We start from the raw sequence: 22,552 nt of genomic DNA, 5'->3' as shown, positions 1-22,552 counted from the left end.
TTTATTACCCAGAAAATCCCAAATGAAGACATTCTTGAAGAGACGAGGTGACTTGAATCCATGCTGAAACACCTGCTCCAGAGCCCAAACAAGACCGTATTCTCCACAGAGAAGCAGAGTCAGGCTGCCTCTCTGAGACCAAAGAGACGGAGACATTCAATATCTGTCCTCTCTTGTACTGTGATTCTTGTGACACTTGTGAGGACAATGGATGGAGGAATCTCCTTACCTCTTTCTCTGGCTTATGAAAGTGCTTCACAATGCCATTGATTGCCTCTCCCACTCCTTCTTGGATCTGGCCTGTGTTCAACTCTGGTGAAGAAACAAATCAAATCACTCAGAAGATCCCAGTGTGGGCCACAGCACAGCAAATGCCTCTTACTGCACCCGAACTGTGAAGCCCCTATAATAATTACACTTTTGTGGTTTGCGCCGTCGCTAAGGTTACTCACTTGGTTTGCTGTTGGGCGAGATGGCGACGAGCCTCCGCATCATTCCAGGTGACTGCTGCATGGGAGGGGTGCGGCACATTCTCTCATCACTCTCCGATCCAGCAGTCACAAGCTCTCCCACCAAAATCCTCTCTAGACTGCCATCATCCACGCCCTTCCCCAACCAGCGTCCGCACGGGAACCTACACATACGCGCACAACGGGTTCCCACTCTTTTCTAGATATCATCTTCCAGAATATTTTCAGTGATGATCTAGGTGGTGTGTGAGACAGGGACCACACCATATGCTTATATATTCCTCTTTGTAGCCTGCAATTTTTCGTGCTGACAATTTAAGACTGAACATACCTAAACGTACCATTCAAAGTTAGAGTCAGATTTGCTAGAATAAAGATACTGACACTGACTCTCATCAGTTTCATACAATACTTCAGCCCATTTACTGGTAACATTAAGTGAAATCTTTAACAAGGCTAATCACATCCACTAAAAATTCTCTCGTCTATAAACTGATCATATTTGAACATTAATATGATCCTGAACATAACCCTCTCAGATGGCAATATTATTCCTTTTGTGGAGCTCTGACAGACAGCCTAGTTGTTCGTTTTCATCTAAAAATAGGAAAATAGGACAATGCTAAAATAATGTTCCTGCAGAACACAAGATTTTACTTTTTCTCTCATTTCCTAAGCATTTCCAGTGACTGGAAAATTGGTCAACTGTCAGCTGTTTTCCAGGCTTCAAGGATGACAGGCAATTCTGGTACTTTGTACTCACTTATAAGTGTGTCCTGTGATTCCATTTCGGACCATAACACACTCAACCAGCCACTTGGCATACAGTCCTGAGTTATCATGACCCATCTGCACTGTGGTCAGTTTGCCCAGGTTCTGGCACTTTGGAGGAGGTCCAGCAAACAAGATTTCAGCAAAAAAAACAAAAAACAAACAAACATTCAACACACCTCTATCCAAGTGATATTATTTGTGCAAAATCAATCAAGGCTATAGTCTGTGACTTACTTCAAAAGTAATTTCCAAAGTGTTCTTAGGCACTTGGAGTACCCCGGTCTCAGCCAGCTCTCCAGAGACGCATACCCAGGGGTTGGCGGTGAACATGGATCCCCCCAGTTTCTTACTGGGAATGACCACCACATGGTATGGGATCACTGCAGGAGTGGGACATCAGACAGGGGAGAAAGACATGAGCAGCCCTGACCTCCTGATTGTGGTTCCTCAGTCATGTGGTGTTTATACATCTGCTACTTGTGCTGTACGTGGCTGCCACTCACTGATCGTGGTGAAGACGTTTGTGAAGCAGAAGTAGTCAACAGCATTGAAGGACAGGAGGTGATAGAGGAACTGCTCCTTCTCGTCATCGCAGCGTAGGAAAGCATAACGCTTATATAGTTTCCTGCAGGAGAGGGAATAGAAGAGGACACTGGAAACATGCCTTGAAGAGAGTGCAAGCAGGAAGCATGTTCTCCTGTGTGTGTTCGAATGCTCCGAGTCAGGTTTATTCTTTCAAGTCTAAAGAGAATGCCAGCATGAAATGTGACCCAGTTCACCCAGAAGCTCTCATCAATAATACAACGCTTTTCATTTTTAATAATAACTGCTGCTTTGAAAGATGATGCATCCAATGTGTTTATTTATTATAGATAGGAGTCCGAGTTGCCCGATTTAAATTAAAATTGAATTTATATTCAAATATGTCATCAGTCAAAAAGAATGGAAAAAGACATCTCCTAAGTTTGTTACAGAGACAAAAGAATCAAGCAGTTTTATACAAGATATAAACAGTATGCACAGAGGTGTGTGTCTTACTTGGTGAGCTCCTGGTCGGACAGCACCTGCTTGAGGTGTCGAGACAGCAGTTTCTTCTCCATGGAGAGCCGCACCCAGGCTCTGGCCTTCCCCACATCCGTCTTAATCTCACCGATGTTCTGAATGTGCCTGTGCAGAGCATGGGAGAGGTCATACAACTCAAGACGGAAGACCTGGGGTGACGAAGAAAACGTGACAAGGAACTGACCCATCAAGCAAGTGTGTTTGTGTACACGCTTCTCCCCCTAGCACAACATGGGTTTCATCTGTCAAAATGCAATGCTGTTAGATCAACTGATCACCTTTGCTAGCTAGCCTATCCCGCTTCAAAATTGTCACCACCCCCACAAATATCAGTTAGCAGCTCGCTTGACTAAATGATCAGCGATTACCAGATTTCAGCTGGACAGCAAGAGCTACAGTGGCAGCTAAAAAGGGGAGGGGTGTGTTTTGAGGGCATGGCCCAGTGGCACGCCAAGGGTTTCCTGCAGTGTGTTGGTGCACCAGAGGGCCCTATTGCTCTGCTAATTAGACTGGAAGTAACGCGCGCAAACGCTCACACTGGCCTTCTCCTTCATGCAATGTGAGGGAGCCAGCAGAGACTACCTGCCCCAGTCCAGTCTATATTCCTAATATACTAATATACCTACTGTTCTATATTGCAAAATAGAGTATCATAAGAGAAGTAAGTAGTTATTGAAATATGCATGAAGCCAAATATTTTTGAACTCAGAAGCTAGAATGCAACTTATACTGATTAACATAGGATTAAAATTATTTGTACCATTATGGCATAATTTATATTTTTATAACAAATAATTACAATAATGAATGCAGTACCTGTGTTAAAAGGTATTTTCTCCTAATAAATCCACAAACCCATCCAAGTCTGAACAGATAGAAAACAGACTTGTTTTTCACTTATCGGTCACAAGATGGCAACGATCTTACAAATTCCACAATTTCCCCTTTGTCAGAAATGACAGCAGCTGCAGATGTCAAGATAATGAACACAGATGCAACATTTGTGCTTCAGAAACAGCCACACGTTTTGTTCGACTGACCTCATGTCTTGTATGAGGGAGACTTTGAGAGGGGGCATCGCACAGCCAGCATCCGACTTCCGCCTCTCCGTGTCATGAATGAGTCCTGAGAGACACAGAAGAGAGCAGGATGGGCTGAGAGAGCCCAGCAAAAAAACAACAGCATCTACCCATTACATGTTCGAACAATGCCACCAATGTCCATCGACCACCAAGGAAAACAAAATACATCCTTAGTAATGCGAGTTGTCCACTAAATGAAAGTCATCAGTCTTACCAGGAGGGCCCAAGCCAGCCGGTGTGGCATCCCTCTTCTCCTTGCTCTCCTGGTAATGTAACAGGTGTGACCATAATGCCGATTTTCCCTAGCAGGGATAAGGAGAAGATGGCACCTCACGCAAAGTCAACTCCATCCCGAGTGGGTGAAAACCGCGGCAGCAGCAGGCCTGCGTCCATGGCGGCGTGTTGGCGGCCCACCTGTTTGACTTGCAGGCCGTGACTCCAGATCCTCTCCAGCAGGTCACAGAGGCTGGCGATGAGCGTGTTCTCCTCCACGCCAGTGATGCTTCCCTCACCATGGCCCAGCTCCACTGCCTCCCTACCCATCTTCTCCACCAGCATGCGCTTGGTCTGAGACAGGCACAGCCAAGGGTTAGAGGCAGCTTAGGGCTGCACAGACATCCCTTACCTAAACTAGACACCATCCCTTAAAACACCCTAACCAAGCGACAGTCACTACTCCTTAAACACTTTAACTAACCATAGTCACTATCCCTTAAATACCTTAATCTAACCAGTCACTGGCCCGCTATGCTGCAAATGTTCGCAAATTTTTTTTTTTTTTTCTGGGACGTTGGCTGTTTAAACTTAATTTACCTTTGCAGCATTTTGCTGAAACTTTAATTCAAAGTGACTTACATTTATAACTGAATACAGCTTCAGCAATTGAGGGTTAAGGGCCCAACAATGGCAACTTTGTGGTCGGGCTTGAATTAGCAACCTTCCAATTACTATGCAAGAACCTTGGCCACCAAGCTACCACGGCCCCTACATCACGTTTCTGTGTACTCATTTAGTACACATACCTTATTTTCTCTGTACTAAATTAATACATATACCTTATTCCTGCACTCCTTCAGCAGGCCCTCTACGAACTTCCAGTTGGTCTGGGCGATGACAGAGGGGGACAGGTTGGAGAGCTTAGGCTGTCGGATGGTGGTGCCCAGGTTCCTGGCCTCCTGGATGTACTTCTGAAATGGCAGAGTGAAGATGTGAGTATACAGTATAAACAATGTTGTACATGCTGAATAGTACGGAACACACCACATAAAATGACACTGACCGCATTTAGCTAACGTTTCTATCCAAACCGACTTACAATTATGACTGAGTACAATTTGAGCAACTGAGAGTTAAGGCCTTGCTCAGAGGCCCAACAGTGGCAGTGGTGGGGCTTGAACTGGTAACCTTCTGATTATAGGCAAGTACCTTAACCACTGAACTACCAACACCTTCTGACCTTCCCTACTACAGTAGGGATTAGCATATTTCTGATTTACTAACAGCTGGTAACATTTTTTGTTAAAGGGGACCCATCATGTTTTTCTGTTTTTTCAGTATGTTATATAGCTTCTTGTGAATATAAATGGTCTGCAAAGTCACAAAGCCCAAAGTTCATGTCAGTAACTCCCTCCCAAAGAAACCACTTTTCTCAGCTGCCAGAAATGCCTTGTCAGAGTTTCAGCCATTTTTGTTGTTACAAGATGACGCAATCTCGTAACATTCCATATTGCCTGCTTACTAGCAATCTTGGCACACCCTCCCACAACACACAACAAGTATCAGAGGCCAAGGAGAATTAATTCAGGTTTTTAGCCATGTTGAGAAGACACTATGTACTGTGAGGGAAAATCTCCTTCTGTATGCTCGGCCAAAAACGGTTTGGATTTTCACATCTCTTACTCTTGAAGTATGGGACAGTTGCAACTTTTGTAGCGCAACACACACCTGCATTTTCTCAACCTTTAAGTATGCATTGTTATTTGTGTTTTTTGATATGTCTAAACCATGCAAGGTAACTACGATAAGTGTTCAAGTGTAGAGTTCTTGTAACTTGACAACTAATCTTATTGTGTTATGTTTTTTCTAACCAGGTACATACCCACTTTTACCTAAAACTGTGGTTTATGTTGAAGTGTGAGTGTGGAGGTGGATTTATGATTAGTCACAAACCACTGTTTCGGGTGGCTTGGAAACCACCTGATACTGTAATGATTTCTAAGGTAATGTACATCTTGAAAATAAATTGTGCATAAAAAGAAGCAACACAGAAAAGCGAGCCAGTTTTCAGTCTACACCTTCTTCAATCAAGAACTTTGGATAATTTATTGTAATTGATAAACCTAGCAAATAATTTTGCATTATTTTCAAGCAACAACATTCCAGCAGACTGCTCATCGGGGGTGGGGCATAAAGATACAGGAGCTCTAAGAGAGTGCTTGAAACAGGGTGGAAAAAAAAAAAAAAGTTGTATTTATGGAACACTGAAGCCTATAAATCTATTCTAGTAGACACCAAAAACTTTATTATAAACATTGAAAATAAGTTTAATAGGTCCCCTTTAAAGTAGTTGAACATGAGGTGTATGAACCTGCATAACAGCACAAACGGCAGTCAGATTTAGACCAGCTGAGTTCATATATTGAGGGATAAATGAAAAGAAAAAGAAAAAAATCTGAAAGTGGACTTATTTAACAGATTTGAGAAATCACAATAAGCATAGCCACTACTGATGATGACCTCTGGGTTAAGATATGAACCAAATTCACATTTGTAAATTCTAAATTTAATCTCAGTATTTCAGTTTTTCATTCATAGTTTGGAGTTTATCAAACCTTGAACCACTCAAACTGTGCAGCAGAAATATATTTAACATGTTAAAAAACACACACAAACAAACATTTTAAAAGGATTACCCACCTTCAATCAGTCTATCAGTTTGACTAGTCTATTCAGATTGAGGTGTACGAGTTATTAATCAGATTATTAACGGTTTACCAGGCTGCGTATAAACGTGGCAACGGGGACGTGTGCAAGTGCTTGTTTACAAACGTGAAACTGGTGACAAGGAAGAGTAGAAGGGCTAAAGCAGATGAAGCTCTAATGTCATAACAGGACACACCACAGCGTGGCGTGACCGTCCACAGTCATAACCAGCACATGCCGCGTCCACCTGGACAGACTTTAAACAGGGCCTGTACGACTGTGAGAACCAGCAGTAGTCCAGAGACATCAGCAACCGGAGCTCATGAAACAGCCACTCCACATGCTGAGTGTGCGGTGCGTGCGTGGGAGAGTGGGAGTGAGAGAAACATCAGGCCCATGCAAGAAAGAAAGACGAAGGCCGAAAAAGGCGGTAAATGGTGGAAAACGAACAAAACAACGAATCCGTATTGCTACACAGAGAATGCTGAGACAACAACCAAAGCATAGATTACAGAGAAGACTGCAAAAAGAGAGAACACCACACAGTGAAGCCGCATGCACCAACAAGCCTAAGGGTAGGCAGCATGACAAAAGGTGAGGACGGTATTGTAGCGGAGTGAGAGGTCCTTGCCTCTCGCTGGTCGTTGTCCAGGTAGAGGTGTTCAGCATGCTGCTTCTGTCGGTCCTTCCTCCTCCACTGCGCTGGGGCACTCCGCTTGGTCCACCTAACACAGCGCAATGAGGCAGACAAATGAGTCACCACCCCAACTACACCGAGAAAACAGCGCATACACAAAACAGCAATAGAGAGGCAGTGAAGGTTGGCACTTTACAGTGAGGTTACTTTAACAAACAAGATTGAAGATAATGCATTATATTAATGAGAAATAATCTTTACAATTTTCATAACTTTTTGATAGAGCTTAATACTGTCTTAAATACTCTTTGTTAATGTACTGGACAGAATGACTGGTTTTGGTGGGCTAGTCTCACTTGTTGCTGGTTGGTCCGGTAGAGAGCACGTCAGACTGCAGGCGAGGGAAGAAGCCCTGCTCGTAGCGGCCCTGGCCTATCTTCATATCCAGGAGATGGGGGTGCACAGCCGTGTGGTCCATCTTGGACAGCCGCATCTCGATGGCCTTCTCTGGGGGAACGACAAGGAACGGGGGGGGGCGTTAAGGACGTTAACTATGCGGGTGTGATAAAGGGAAATGAGAGAAAGTGAAAACCACTGAATCTTGCCCACACGTCAGGCTATGAGTAAGCGTTACACAACCCACCGCCTCCTCTCCTCACTCATCAAAGGCACTCACAGACTCCGCAACCATGTGGGCTTAAACTGTTAACATTCTTTCTTTTATCAATGGTTAGTATATGCAATGCCCTCAACACAAATCTGTTGCCATGTACTGCTTTAAAAGAAGAGGAACCAAAACAGACCGCTAACCATGACAACCTCACTAAAATACGCAGTAGGAGATCAGAGCCGATTAGAGCTCAGGGCTGTTATGTCTCTTTCCTTTCATAATGATGACCTTTAGCACAATGTTTGAGACACAAAACTACTGTTTCTGGCAACTGCCTTAACAGGATTAATTGAGGACAGGCTACTGACATCAGACTATAATCAACATAATTTCCACAATTTTACCCACCATGAAGGAATGAGTGCTAAACAGAACAAGAGGCCTGAATTACTAAGGTGAGCCTTGACCTCCGAATAAATTGGGTGTGGCACAGAGGCCACCAAACCAACTTTTTTTTTAGTGCTTTTTAAGAGGTGTCTCTAAAAATGGAGAAAAGCCATATCCATCATCAGATTGTCTCAGTCAGTATCACATGCTTCTTCAAATGACAAACTCCCTCGCATGAGAAGTTTTCCTATTTTTCATGCCCTTTCACAAAGGTGTTCAGAACATTCGCAGAGTAGGGTGGCCCGGATCCCGACCCACGTGTGCCCTGACCTGCGTCATCCATGTTGGTGCACTTCTGGTACATGGAGGTGCGAAGTGTGGGCGTGCGAACGTTCAGCAGGCGAATCTTGTCCACGCGGGCGTCAAACACCCGCAGCGCATGCTCTTTGTCTTCATCATCGTGGTACAGGATCTTGCTGTCGATGAAGGAGGCGAACATTTGCGTCTCCAGGAAGCGAGAGAGAAAGGGCAGGTATGGTTCCGGCTGGTCTGACAGGAAGGAAGCCTACGAGCGATAATATTCATGAATATTACCATGTACTACTTTCTGCACAGAGGCTACTTTCTGCTAAGGTGAATAAAATGTCGTATAAATGGAAATAAAATCCCCCAATTTGGCAAAAAATTCACAAAATAGTGCTGAAATCGCAAGCACATGTTTACCTTGTCAAAGTTTTGCATCTGGTCACGGTTGCTGAACCAGGACTCTTTGTCCTGACTAGGCTGGATGACGAAGACCTCGTAGTCGGCGAACATCTGCGTGAAGCGGTTGGCGAAGACCTCCCGTACTTGAATATTGAGCTGGTGCATCTTCAGCTCCTCCTCATCACACTGCACCTTCGCGTCTTTGTTGGTGCTCGCGTCCTCTTTGACATCCAGCTGGCAGAAAGAGTTGGAGCACGCTCATAATCACGGACAGGGGTGACAAAGCCAGAACGATACTTACCGTCTTCAACTGAAAACGGGAGAATGTAGCCATCCTCAAAAACAAATGACAGCAAACAGAATGAGGAAGAAGGATGGCGAGAACAGCGAAGCATTACTGTCATTTTTGAAGTTCTTTACCGTGTCCTGTCATCACCGGATAACAGGCTGCGAGAACACAGGAACGTTCAGGTAGAGGGAGATTACAGAGAAGGACAGAAGGGTGTGAAAGTCAAGGCTGTGTTTAGAGGTCAGAAAGCCAGTTATCTCCTTGGTAACACTCTGTCTAAGGGCAATAGGAGCCTGGGAAAGGAAGTGAGCGAGGATGTTTTAAATGCCAGGCCTCTGAGACTTTGTAATTCAGGGGGCACTGGAAAAGAAAGCCTGATGAGCCTGTACGCGACATTGCAACACAGACGTGGAAACGCAAACAGTCGATCACCATGGGACGCAAGCCGGGCCCAAGCCATGACCTTAGGGGGGGGTAGGGCTCGGTGGTGCATGACTGTGCCTCGCACCCTGCTTTTAAGAGTTTAGAGCGAACGCTGCCTCGTAGACTGAAGGCAGGCGATGGGTACTCTTGCTGGCCTTCTGACCAGGCTATTTTTAGAGTATGGGCTCATTCCTTCCCCTTCAGAGGCTGCAAAGTCCTAAGCTGCTTACCCTGTACAGGAAAGGGACCAGTGCCTACTAAGAATCCGTTTGTCAAGTGTTAACAACATCACAAAAACTGACTTCTACCCCATTCCACCTCCTTAACAGCTGGGTTCAAATCACCCAGCAGTGAAGCCTGGTGATTGCTGGGTATGGTCTGTTGCTCATGAAGAGACATCTGTCTTTGTTAGTGCTCTGGTCATCACTCTGGGTTAAAAGGTCTACGACTAACAGCACTGTACATCGCGTTTAGCAAAGAAATGGGATACACTTCATTTCCCATTGAATAAATCTGTGGTGTACTAGAATGGGCCATCTTCTCTAGATTTTTTTTTTTTTTTTTTAGATGACCCTAGGACAAATTACCTGACAAAATTGAGATAAGAGGGAGCAAATTTGCTGTTAAGTGCCATCAAACGTTTTTGTCCTAATGAAACTGAAGCAGTACAATTAGCATCTTTTTACAAACTGCTGTGCAAAAAGACTGTTAAACTGTGACTGCCCCTGCAATATAGGCTGTAAACAACCACTTTCACTCCTATAGGACACTTGGCAATGTCTGACCAAGGCCAGGGCTAGTGTGTACGAAGCTATCAGGTTGTGGGACGTTCTGCAAGTGGATTGTTGGGCAGACCCACCTTCTCCAGGCTCACTCCGGTCCTCTTCACCAGGGCCTGCAGGCGGGCAATGGTCTGGTTCTCCCGTAGAAGGTAGGAGTTCAGGGGGGAGCCAGCCAGGTTGCCGTTGCGCTTATCGGACACCACATCAGACGCACGGAAGCCCTTCAGTTTGGTGGGACCATCGCTGCAGGGCACATTCCCCTCCGGTGATACCCCGAATGCAATCAACACTTCCGATATCTCCTGGATGAATTCCAGCTTGTTGGGGAACTGGGGCAAGTCCTCGGGCAGCTCAATGAAATGGTTGTCAATATCAACGAAGCACAGATTGGCCTGATGGGGGGGGGGAAGGGGAAGTACCCTTTTTTCACTCTCATGTGTTGATATTGTAGGAGCAGGAATTGAGAAATGCATAGGCAGTTATATTCATTACCAGCCAACATGATATGCTGCCTCTGTCCACTAGGTGGCTACTCAAGTAACACAAACTGCAGTCACCACCCACTTTAGTAAAAACACCTTCCTTGCACATACACTTACTGTTCACTTCATTATATTACCTTATTGGTACATTTTATAGATGTACAAATACTAACAGTTGTCATGCACAATACATCAGCAATCCTCTAACCCACTGGTATTCAAATCTGGACCTCGAATCCAAATCTGGTCCTGGGTTTGGTAATCTGATCCTGGATTTTGTAATCCCTTGTAGCAGATTAAACGATTCATGTAACTGATTGACCATTTTGATTTAACGTCTTACTCCTAGATAAATGGAGGGTGAAAAATCTGTAGCATCTGGACCTTGAGGACTGAGATTTGAAGACTTCTGCTCTAACTTATTCATCACTGGTCTGTTCAAGACTGCAGGCCCACCGTTAAGCAGGTTTTATTTCGGTAGTGGACCGTTCTTAACGCGTAATGGAAGTGGCAGGGAAATGGACGTTGAGTGTATAAAGCACAGCAGTGTTGCTGGAGCTCTCGTATGGCTCAGTGTCACTGCTGAGTTGAGAGCGGCCCACGATGGAAAAATGCCGTCGTGCAGTCGTGTGGTGTGAACCTGACCACTGACGAAGAGCAGTAGGTTAGAAACAGATGCACCATAGCTGATAACCTACACCGTTTTTCTAATAAATAGATGTTTCTAATGAAGTTCTGGTTGAGTGCCTATTATGTTGCTGAGCTGAATCTTAGTACTGTAAACTTTACATAAATGAGACACATCCCAACCTCACAGACAAATAAACAGAATTAACATTAATGTTCAGTTACATTTGTTAATATAAATGCTTATTAAATGAACACTATAAATGGCAAACTGTGCTTTTCTTAAATCTATTAAACATTACAATTGTTGCTCATGTTTTTACATTTAATGAGCAATTTAAAAATGTGATCACTAATGAATAAAGACATTTACAGATAAAATGATCATTCACAAATTTGGCACCTCTCACTGGAAATTCCAGGTGCAAAACTGGCACGCCTGCAAATGCACAACCTATTCAAGGACGAATGACTGGAGAGAGTTGAGGATTTTCTGTCAGGTGGTCTCTATGCTTCCTTCAATCTCCTACAGAATACATGTTAAGAAAGATCTTCTCAGATCCCACTGTAGCCCATTAGTGTGGTCCGAATATAAGGTGGGACAGAAGTGAACTTCCAGAATAGCTTGTTACTAGTCCAGTCACAGGTCCAGCACATTACTCAGAATGATGGACCTTTTCTTCTGGCAGGTAGATTCTGAGCAGAATTAACCTAATAATGTTCAAAAGTGACATCATGGGGCAGTGGTTGCTCAGTGGTTAAGGTATTTGACTAGTAACCGGAATGTGGCCAGTTCAAGCCCCACTGCTGCCAAGCTGCCTCTGTCAGGCACCCGAGCAAGGCCTGAACCCTCAATTACTCAAACTGTACTCAGTTATAATTGTAAGTTTCTCTGGATAAAAGTGTCATGTAAACATCACTTTTCAGTGACATTCCAAAGACTGAAAGCTATTATCTGTCCTTTGGCTGTCGCTAAAGGCAGTTCTCCACTAAGGGCCCCGTTTTAGCTCGGGGATGCTCCCAAGCTATTCCTCACGTCTGAGGAATCACAGTCCTACACACCTCAAGCTCACATCACATATTCCTCACATGTAGCCACTAGGGAGTATTTCACAGCAAGCAGTTCCCTTGAAACGTGTGCTGCTAGTCTGGCAACACTATGACCCCACCACCTTAGCATGCCCTTCTATTTCTCAAAAGCTGAGCGCGTTTTCCGACATTCGGCCCGTAATCGCCGTGCGCACCACTGACCTCCTGGGGCAGCTCCAGCTTGGTGCGGTCGCCCTGCCCGTTGGAGTGCAGGCCCATGAGGTAGGGCACGGGCGCGTCCAGGAAGTGCAGCAGCGAGGCGGGCAGGATCGGCACGTAGACGTGCTGCCAGCGAAAAGGGAACATCAAGGCCGTGATGCTCTCGGCCACCGTCATCAGCCGCTGGTAATCTGCTCGGCACACAGAGAGGGTAAGAAGGTGAAAGAAAGGGACATTACTACAGGAACGCCACGGTCTTCATTTTCTGCAGAAATTTCCAGAAAGCCCTGGGCCTTTTAGCAAGAATTTTATCAAAAGCCCAGATCTCTTCAACCGAAACAGTGTAACTCTTGACCTTCTGCATTTCCATATATAAAATATCCCTGCTTGCTTGTAGGGAACAACACCTAAGGGTGTGTTTCAAGGGGAGGACGTGTTCCATTTTTATATGGTGAAACTAAAAGACTAACGACACCGTGTATTCCAGGTACTGTATAACTGTCAACAGTGAGGTAGGAAAGGTGGGTTTGTAGTGCACCTTTATTTGCCAAACATCTGCTCCAGTTCTTTCTCTGCTGTAATGCTCATTCACACCCTTTCCCTCCTGCTCCCCCCTTAGAGGACTTTTATCCCCAGGAAAGTGCCAGTGTCTAAGAGACAGGAATACTAATCTATCCACAGAGCTCTGTGGACCAACAAAAGGCCTATTCTCTCTCTCTCGCTCTCTCTCTCTATATCTCTCGCTCCCTCTCTCACACACACACACACACACACACACACACACACACACACACACACACACACACACACACACACACATACACACATACACACATACACACACACACACGCGCGCGCACGCGCTTTACCGATTCATCTGAGGTGACTTAAGGAAATGGCACACCTTAACGAGCTCATTCATCACTTCATCATGTGACTTAAGTCCACCAACATAAGCCCTTCACTGTCGTCAACATTTCCTATAATGAATAAGTTCATCCAGCTCTGTCAGAGTGCTTGGGATCAGAAAGAGAGCTACAGTACAGAATGCTGATAAGAGACACAGATAACACATTTGCATTAATCCAGCTGCAGTGGGTGTGAAAAAAAAAAACAAAAAAAAACACCAGACGCTTGACTAAAGGACACGTGTGGGAAGCATACATTTGCTAGTCTAAGCTATGAATTAGCCTGCTATTTTTATACCAGCCCTAAGAGCCAACTCCTTTTTTGTAGAGACTGTGGGGTGTGTGTATGTGTGTATGTGTGTGTCTTCATCTAATGACACGCTTTTCATTTGGAATCTCACACTTGTCACACGTTCTGCTGCACCAATGAGCCTCCTGGAAAAAAGGGGGATGATGTCATTTCCATCCAATCATATTTCTGCTGCATCACCACCATCCTCCTCAACCGAGGGAAGGTTGCTAGGCAACACCCCACCAATGCAACCGTGCAGCCCCTTCTGACGTTTTGTCGAGCAATTGCCCTTCCTAGTTGGTGTGATAGATATGGTCGCCACTTCCACTGCTGAATTCTTAAACGGCAATCCAGCACTCTGTACATCTTTCCAAAGCTATCCTCTCAGTATTTTTACTTGAACACACAAAAGAACAGTCAGAAACGTTATGACTGATAGACAGGCCAAACCAGCTTGACCCATTAGAATAAAGCTTTAAAGAGTTTCAGAAAAACTGCAGTGTTCAACTGCAAAAGACCCAATAGTGCATAGAACAGGTTCCAAATGAGCTGAAATTAAATAAACTCGTTACATGTTAACGAGATTATTATTATCAGATGTGCTTAGGTCACAGTGTGCCAGGTCTCTGCAAGCTAAGTATGGGCCAAGAAGACTGGGAGAGAACAAAGCACTGATAATCACAGAGGGAGGGAGAGGGAGAGAGAGAGAGAGGGAGGGAGGAAGTTAGCTTTTCACAATATACTGCTAAATAATTTTGTTTACCCCTTCAGTTTGTTTTAGTTTTCACTGAAACCTGGGTCATTAGTAGAAAGCAACACTTGCAGTAGCACATTAAAGTCAGATAAGAGTGAATGACACAGTTTAACTACCTATAAAGATCTAACAGTTATTTGTTAGTTATTTGGTCCTTAAACAATATTAAGCACTATGCTAGCTGTTTGGTGTTAATTTCCAGTTTCTTTTATACAGGAAACAATTTGCTGTTTCACATTTGCAGGCCACAGCTTGACAGCTACTGACATTCACTTCACAAAGACTCAGCTAGGAAACATAACCAAATGAAGAGAATCTGATGTGGATGTCTGACATAACTCCGCTGCTGCTACTTAGAAGAATTACTTATAAGGTACTCAGGCGTTTTGGTGTCTGACATCACTGTCTGTTCCATAAACATTTGTCTCTAGAATAATTGAGTACAGTGCAGCCTATCCATTTGGTAATTCTTTGCTATAAATGCCAGTCAGTTGTTGGCCACATACATGCAGAGGACCTAAGAGGGATAAAGTGTGTCTTAGTGGGTTAAAACACGGTTCAGAGTAGAACAAGGGATTCTCTGTGTATTACTGTTGACTCTGTCTCCTCAGGCTCAAAACCTTAAAACAGTGCTGTGCTCTGTAAGGTCTTAAAGTTTACCCCCTTGGTGACGGCGTGGAGCTGGCCTACAGAAGGCATAGGCACTGGTAGCAGTGGGAGGAACTCACGTTGGGAGTAGAGCAGGATCTGGATCTCCAGCAGGGCGCAGGTGAACAGCTGCAGCACGTTCTCCACGCCAAGCAGCTCGAACATGTCTCGCATGGGGAAGTCGAAGAGGGGCAGCTCGGCCGTGCTGGGCCGCTGGCACACCACGGGCCCGTACACGCCGGAGAACTTGAGGGAGCGGCCGACGGGTGGCAGCGGCACCTCGTACAGCACGTTGTAGACGTAGCTCTCCAGCGGCAGGGGCGGGGGCTGCAGCGAGGTGACGGCGCGGTGCAGCTGCTCCAGCACCTTGCGGCAGGCCTGGGCAAACGCCATGGGTGCCATCAGGCAGATACACTTGGACACATAGAGCGTGTCGCGGCTGATGTCGTAGGAGTTGAAGCGCTGCAGACGCGAGAGCGTCGGCGCGGCGCGCAGAACCCCCCCGCACGAGGAGGAGGAGGAGGAGGAGCAGGCGGCGGCGGCGGCGACGGGTGCAGGGAGGGGCGGAGTCCTGGCAGCGGTGGGTGTGCCCGACGTGTGCAGGATGTCATACTGCTCAGCGTTGTGCATGTGGTAGAGCGTCTGCATGGCACTGCAGATCTGCTTGCTGGTCACCTCCTCGAAGAAGGTGAGGGCAAATCCGTAGGTACGCGAGCCGTCCTCGCGCGTGATGATGAAGGAGTGGAAGTCGGGATTGCGCATGTCCGCCTGCGTCCGGAAGGACAGGCCCTTCGGCATGCAGAGCTGTGGGATGGAGAGGGCAGACCGTGGCCTCAGGATCACATCGCACAGGATTTCAAATGGCGTAGTGCAAAAAACAAACAAAAAAAAAAACAAAAAAAGAAACGGCACCGGCATGCAAAGCAGGGTGTCGGATATCATACGGCGCCTGCGGTTCACTTACCATGCCCACCGCATCCTGGTCAAATGGACTCCACTCCACATTCTCTGGGTAATGTGCCAGAACTTTGGATTTGAAAGTTCTCCGCAGTGGACTCTGCTCAAAATTCTCACCTGCAATCAAGTGGAGAGACGCGAGGAAAGAGAGAGACAAAGAAAGAGAGAGACCGTCAAGATCAGGGAAGGAGAAAAGAAGAAGCATGAAGGCAAAACATGATACCAGAGGATGTGTTTCATAAAGAAGTGCAAAAAAACAGTGTTGCATCACAGGAAACCACTATTCTTGGCAATTCAGAAATTAAAATAAAAAGGCAATAAAAAAGTGACAGGAAGTAAGATTAAATCAGTGCGTGAAAGATGTCAATCTATTCAGGCATCTATTGTGTAGAGTTTCATACATTTTGGTTGCACCAAAAGCTCATTCACATATTTAATATTTTGCCAAGAACTTTTAGAAAGAGACAATAGAGTTGACAAAGCACGCCCACCCAGCAAATCACAAAAGAAAATGATTAAAAGGAACCATCAAATCATAGCAAATGCAAAGTGAGGCAGAAGTGACGTGATGCAGCGAGTAGACATGGCCGACAAACTCATTTCGAGTGAAAGAGGGCGAGCGCAGTGCAGTTCAGTGACCGAGCAAACACCAGAAGCTCTGGCGACAGATCTAGAGTCAGCAGGAGAGAAGGAGGCAGTGACAGTCAAACAGTCCATCCATAGTTGCTGCAAGGGTTCGGGTGAATGATGGGGAGGGGCGGAGGGAAAATTCGCCTCGGAATTGCCTTCACCCGAGCACAGAAACGCAGTGCTGTGAAAGGAGCACATGTGAGGACAAAGGTTAAAGGTTAGAGGGAACAAGCAGAGCCAGAGTCATTTGTGACAGGAACAGAAGCATCGCCTGAGGTGGAGGGGAGGAAGAGGATGTTGGGGGCGGGGGCAGGGGGGGGGTTACCTTCGTGTGAAATCGCCAACTTTCCTTGGGCACCATCTCTGAACTTAGTAGCCTGTATATACTGGCATAATGCTACACAACAGATAAAACAAATGATACAATTAATCACACATGCTACAGAGAGGACAAAAGTATTATATAACCATGTACAGTCAGTTGGTACAGTTAGTAGTGCTGTAATACTACACAGAGGAATGATATGCTCATAATAATACATAATATAAGGAGGAATAGTCTGAACACAAGTTTACATGGAGAAGTTAGAACAGTATGCTGGCACCGTGTTTTCTTTCTGTTCGACTGCCGTGCAGATGTCTATTGGCTTAAGTCACTCTGATGGCATTCTTCACAGCTTATGCACATTATCCTTGCAAGAACGTTGCACACGAACAAGATATATAGGAAAACCAACCTCATGTCCCACAGCTTGTATGAGGAACAACTGCTGGATGCATTTTCCCTACTGAGGCTAATGATATTAAATGAACATGCAGTGCAGCAGAGAGAGCCATGCACAGCCCTGAGAGTCGGTGTGCGGACATGACACGTGACCAAGCCCAGTGCATGTACCGCGGCCACTTGGTATCCCAGGAGTCTGAAGTGCTTGAGGCCCAGAGAGAATCAGCCTGGCTGGCCCAACAGACAGCACAAGCAAACAGATTTGCTAAGCATCAGCCAACACAAAGCACGGAGTTTCTGTTGAGGGGGGCTTATTTTGCCTCTTTGACACTGCCTGTTCCACTTCTTCCCCTATCCCTTCTGTCTCTGTCCCTGTGGAGGTCCCAGCACCTGCTCTGGGTTGGGGGATGTCTTTTGCGACCCCCCCTCCCCCGGGGAGGGGGGATTTTGCTGACTCATCCTGTGTAGCTTTGTTTCGGCCTATGAAGTCACAGCACACTGAGACAGCGCACGGTCTGCAAGGGGCTGTACATTCTGACAAAGCGAAGTAGCATCACGACTACACGTGAAGGCCACAAGTGAAGTGCACAGGATAAACCATGCAACAAAAGGTCAGCTGGCTTATGTGGCTGTGCTTTCAAAATCTGCTACCACTGACCTGCTGAACAGATGCGCCGGGTGGCCTTGTCTAGGTGCTATGCAGAAATAAAGGTTGGTTTGCTATGGGGTCAATATGTGAAATGCATATATTTGTAGGAAGTTGTGAAACCAGTACTGGCTGTGTTTAATTTGCTGCTGTCCAGCCAGATCCTTGAGCTCCGTTTAGAATCTAGGTCAGGAATGTGTGGAATTAGACAGCCCAAATAGTGAGGTTGTGCTCAAGTCTAAACATAGTCAAAGCCAACAGGCTCTGGACATTGGAAATGTGACAACACCAGTCAACAGTGGAAGGCTTATGACCAAGATCAAAAATATGTGCAATGGAAAAATACCAGTCCATCCATATCTTGGTGACTTTATCTTGGTGGTGCAGTGTGATATGATGGATGCCTCATGTGTTAAATGGAAAATTTGCAAATCTAATCATCTTTCGTAACTACAAAATTACAAAAGGATTCAGGAAAAAAAATTAATTTTGAAAGATTTTTTATATCTTATTCCCCTCTCCCTCTCTCTATCAATCTATAGTGTGTGTGTGTGTGTGTGTGCGCACGCACGTGTGTGTGTGTGTGTGTGTCATTCCATATAAGAAGTGAATCTAATATCTGATAACCATCTTTTTATTCAGCCAACAGTGCCCATCCATAAAAGAAAGTCTAGCATTTATGACCCCTGATCGACTGGGGTTTATGACTTGGAATAAATGGATATACAACAGCTGCATAAATGCTTAAATGGCCATGAGAGAGTGAGAGGATCCTAAAAAGAGGGATAAAACTGTCTTTAAAAATGACCAGTCGTAACACATTGACACATAGTTGTCATCAGCTGAGCTCTGTGTAGGGGGTTTCCCTCTTTTCTGTAATGACAGAGGTTAGACTACATGCAGACACCAGTCCGCAATCAGCGCTGAAAGGGTCGCATCTCAGGTAATCTGCTCCATTAGTTCTGTGCCAGCATATGCAACTAGTCTCTGTCACGAGGCCCACACTGGTCTCTTAGCACTACTTGTACGGATGAGTCATTGTGCAGCCAGAAGGGCAAAACCCCTCCTCTTTTTAATCTGCTCAGTAGCAAATAAACCTTTAGCATGACTTGCAAATGGATCACTGGGCCCAGAGGTGTAAATGCTAGACCTGCAAACAAGCAGCCCTTTACACAGTGGTATTACATAGTGGGGCAGGAGTCCCTGGCTGACTTTACAACTATGGCACACAACAGATGATTTGGAGACAAATAACTTTGCTTTATACTGTCATCGTCTTCTAGGTGGAAAGGTCAGGAACACACACACACACACCCCCATTCAACCAAAAGTATCTGAAGACCATGATTAAAAACCCAAGCTGACAGTGACAGTAGGTGATGTGGTCAGTGATGTCTTAGGCACATATGGAACATGTGACACACTCACTCTCCCGTTTCCTCTTTCTGAATTTCCCACGTTCCCCTGCACCATGACAGAAGAGACTCAGACTGAGCTGCCTAGTGAGGAGCCTGGCGTATGTCAGCCCTGCGAGTAGTGTGGGTTCTCAGAACAAGTCCTGCCCAGTAAAGCCTATACATATCTGCAGTTACACAAACTAGACCAATTAAAAGTGAACATGACACAACAAAGTCCAAAGAAACCACCAAAAAAAAAAAAAAAAAAAAAAAAAAAAAAATTAATTCAGTATGTAGTTTTTGAGTTAGTAATTATTCTTACTTGTTTAAGTAGATTTATCTTGAGTAAAATGGGCTGTAGCCAGCTACATAACGGGATAATATTAAATCTTCATATTTTAAATTATGAAGATCCACATCGTCACAGATCATCTGCTAAAAATGTATTTTGCTGTTTTTCTCCTGCATAAATTAATTATGTATAGAATTTTAGTTAAAGAGCATGGGAGTATGAACAATTAAAGAGCTGGGCCTAAATCCACACTGCCAACACCCAAAAACACCATGGGTGGGGGAAAAAGCCCATGGTCTGTTTATAACCACACAGGGGAGGCCTCAAATAGTTTAGCGCCAAGTACAAGTCAAGTACAAAAGAGTACACTACATTTAAAGCCCTGCCCTGACAGAGACACTGCGCTGATAGGGGTTCCTCTCAGAAACCAAAGAGTGGGAGGAACAGATATAACCAAACTATGAATATTTACCCACAAATCCTCACACAATTGTTGTGTAGAATATTATTCATAGCCAATGCACTAACATTAATGTAATTTTAGGTATCAGGCAAATAATGTTTAAAGATATTTTAAAATACCACAAGTAATGGCAATGTAAACGAGGCAAAAATTAAGGTCCTACATTTTTATTCCATAAGAGTATTAAACATAAAATCTCAATATTAAAATGTCTAGCTTAGGAAGTCCCCGTAATAGCACAACTGTACAAGTATTTCATACACACTATATGAACAAATTATGATCCAGTTTTCACATCAGAAATTTGCTTTTTTCCTTCCGTAGCTACACATGATGTATGATAGACCAGAAAACAAGATAAAATATTTGGATTCAGCATGCAAAATACATAATGAACAGATAAAAAAATATTTTTTTGCAGGAAGCAAAATCATTGTTGATGAGTGTTACTTATTAAAATACAAACCATTTATTTTAAAATTGTGTCTATTTTTTGCTTTTGTTCTGGCTTCTCAGAATAGTAGTAAGAGAACAGCAGGAATTACTGTGTAGTCCAAGGAATATAATATATTAAAAAATCCAAATACAACTGCATTCATTCACCACTGCATTCACATTAACGGACTGTTTAAGGTAAATGTGAAGGATATTTGCATATGACACCACATTTTTATTTACAGAAGTGAGCACCATCCAAGTGCATATCGCGTTAGAGTGCAGGCACCCCCAGGGGGGATCTCGGACTGCACACTCTGAAAATACAGTAAATACAGTGATTACTCTTTTTGTAACTACTCAGAGAATAGCAGTCTCTTCATACTCTGTTCATTTCCTTTTGTGCACCAGAGATTGCCTCCTACCGGGATTCTCAAAGTACAGTTCCAACATGCTACCTGCTGAAGCCTGCAGTCCGAGGATCACCGAGTTCAGATGGAAAGCCTGTCGTGCCAAACATTTAATAGGCCAGTACGATTCTACAAGTGACCGGAAAAATTACACCTACCACAAATTAAAATTTTCCTACACTAAACGGACTATATTAACTTTCCGTGATGTGAAACTCACTTGATGAATGAATTGAACGAATCAAGAAAAACCTGCATGTGACACGCCCACAGCTTTCACCGTCACTGTAGCAACGGTACAGGCCAATCACCACTATAGTAAAGCCCCTCCTGTGCTAGGAAAGTTTGCTCTTTTAGTATTTGTCTAGAAGAGTCCTAAAACATTTAGGGCTCCATGCATTTGGTTTGAAAAATATGTTGGGTTTTTTTTCTGCAGAACAAAATTATATGTCTGCATACTCAAGTAGTTGCATAATTCTTCAAATTATGCATTAATAAAAATCATATTGTGCATATCTGACAACGTAATTTATTATGTAATTTATGTTACATATTGTCATCTTTTGAAAGCTTAAAGATGTCTAATAAATTAAATTCATTTTAAAAACCCTACCTACAATTTTAACTTAATTGGACGAATCATGCAAAAATCTGCATATGACACGCCCACAACTTCACATTTCCACCGTCACTGTAGCAACTGTACAAGCCAATCACCACTATAGTAAAGCCCTTCCTGTGCTAGGAAAATCTGCTCTTTTAGTATTTGTCTAGAAGAGTCCTGAAATATTTAGGGCTCCTGGAATTTGGTTTGAAAAATAAACATCTGCAAAATAAACTTGTACACCAGTATGCTCCAAAATAGTTATTTTAATGTTTTGATCTAATAAAATGCCTCGTTTTGAGAAAATTTTGTTCAAAAGTAGAGAGAAAGTTTTTCAATAAGCAAATATTTCCTTTCATTAACAATACCCCCCGAAAAAAAGAAAACAACTGCTCAATAGACTGTAAAACGTATACGGTCGGACTCATTCTGCCTTTAAGGAAGGAAACCTGTCAGTCTGTCTCATGTGACTGGCTGCTATCCACTGTTCACGAGGGGTCACAGCGATAAAAATAAAGGCTTTCATGCAAGACTTGGCTCCCTTTGTGTTTACAAAAAAGCTGGATTGGTTCCGAATGTAACATCACTATATCTTATGTTTTGCTCTAATAAAAATGTTTTATCCAAGATTAAAACTTTTTACCCCAAAGAATAAAACTTAAATTGTTATTTTTCTTTTAAAATCTTAAGATGTATGTGTAATGTAAAATGTTATGCATAACTAATATATAACCTTAGATTTATGTAAAAAAAAAAACAACACACACACACAACCTCTACCTACAATTTTAACTTGTTAATTCGACGAATCATGTAAAAATCTGCATGACACGCCCACAACTTCACATTTCCACCGTCACTGTAGCAACTGTACAAGCCAATCACCACTATA

General features: G+C 44.1%; 1 protein-coding gene and 2 non-coding genes across 4 annotated transcripts in view; 2 read left to right on the top strand and 1 right to left on the bottom strand.

The window, feature by feature from the left end:
- dennd5a (DENN/MADD domain containing 5A) overlaps positions 1 to 22,552 on the bottom strand; it is a 36,076-nt gene that overhangs the window by 2,057 nt on the left and 11,467 nt on the right. The window contains exons 2-21 of one of the 2 annotated variants that reach the window (XM_035527130.2): positions 17,015 to 17,086; positions 16,067 to 16,176; positions 15,183 to 15,906; positions 12,504 to 12,691; positions 10,221 to 10,535; positions 8,668 to 8,883; positions 8,275 to 8,509; positions 7,304 to 7,454; positions 6,942 to 7,035; positions 4,444 to 4,575; positions 3,803 to 3,955; positions 3,603 to 3,690; positions 3,347 to 3,431; positions 2,283 to 2,411; positions 1,748 to 1,869; positions 1,479 to 1,624; positions 1,234 to 1,352; positions 453 to 634; positions 230 to 312; positions 9 to 132 (exon numbers count right to left, since the gene is read on the bottom strand). In XM_035527130.2, coding sequence (XP_035383023.1) covers positions 9 to 132; positions 230 to 312; positions 453 to 634; positions 1,234 to 1,352; positions 1,479 to 1,624; positions 1,748 to 1,869; positions 2,283 to 2,411; positions 3,347 to 3,431; positions 3,603 to 3,690; positions 3,803 to 3,955; positions 4,444 to 4,575; positions 6,942 to 7,035; positions 7,304 to 7,454; positions 8,275 to 8,509; positions 8,668 to 8,883; positions 10,221 to 10,535; positions 12,504 to 12,691; positions 15,183 to 15,906; positions 16,067 to 16,176; positions 17,015 to 17,086 — 3,468 coding nt within the window. The remainder of the gene's footprint in view (positions 1 to 8; positions 133 to 229; positions 313 to 452; positions 635 to 1,233; positions 1,353 to 1,478; positions 1,625 to 1,747; positions 1,870 to 2,282; positions 2,412 to 3,346; positions 3,432 to 3,602; positions 3,691 to 3,802; positions 3,956 to 4,443; positions 4,576 to 6,941; positions 7,036 to 7,303; positions 7,455 to 8,274; positions 8,510 to 8,667; positions 8,884 to 10,220; positions 10,536 to 12,503; positions 12,692 to 15,182; positions 15,907 to 16,066; positions 16,177 to 17,014; positions 17,087 to 22,552) is intronic. The other variant, XM_027011412.3, reaches the window with a different exon arrangement.
- Positions 21,396 to 21,452, top strand: LOC113579298 (U7 small nuclear RNA). Its single transcript, XR_003410857.1, has one exon. It is a non-coding gene; the product is annotated as a U7 small nuclear RNA (small nuclear RNA).
- LOC113579267 (U7 small nuclear RNA) lies at positions 21,800 to 21,857 on the top strand. Its single transcript, XR_003410851.3, has one exon. It is a non-coding gene; the product is annotated as a U7 small nuclear RNA (small nuclear RNA).

Source organism: Electrophorus electricus, chromosome 3 (genome assembly GCF_041902795.1).
Source record: "Electrophorus electricus isolate QZ-2024a chromosome 3, ASM4190279v1, whole genome shotgun sequence".
In the NCBI taxonomy this organism is placed as follows: domain Eukaryota; kingdom Metazoa; phylum Chordata; class Actinopteri; order Gymnotiformes; family Gymnotidae; genus Electrophorus; species Electrophorus electricus.
This window is presented reverse-complemented; position numbering and strand designations above follow the sequence as displayed.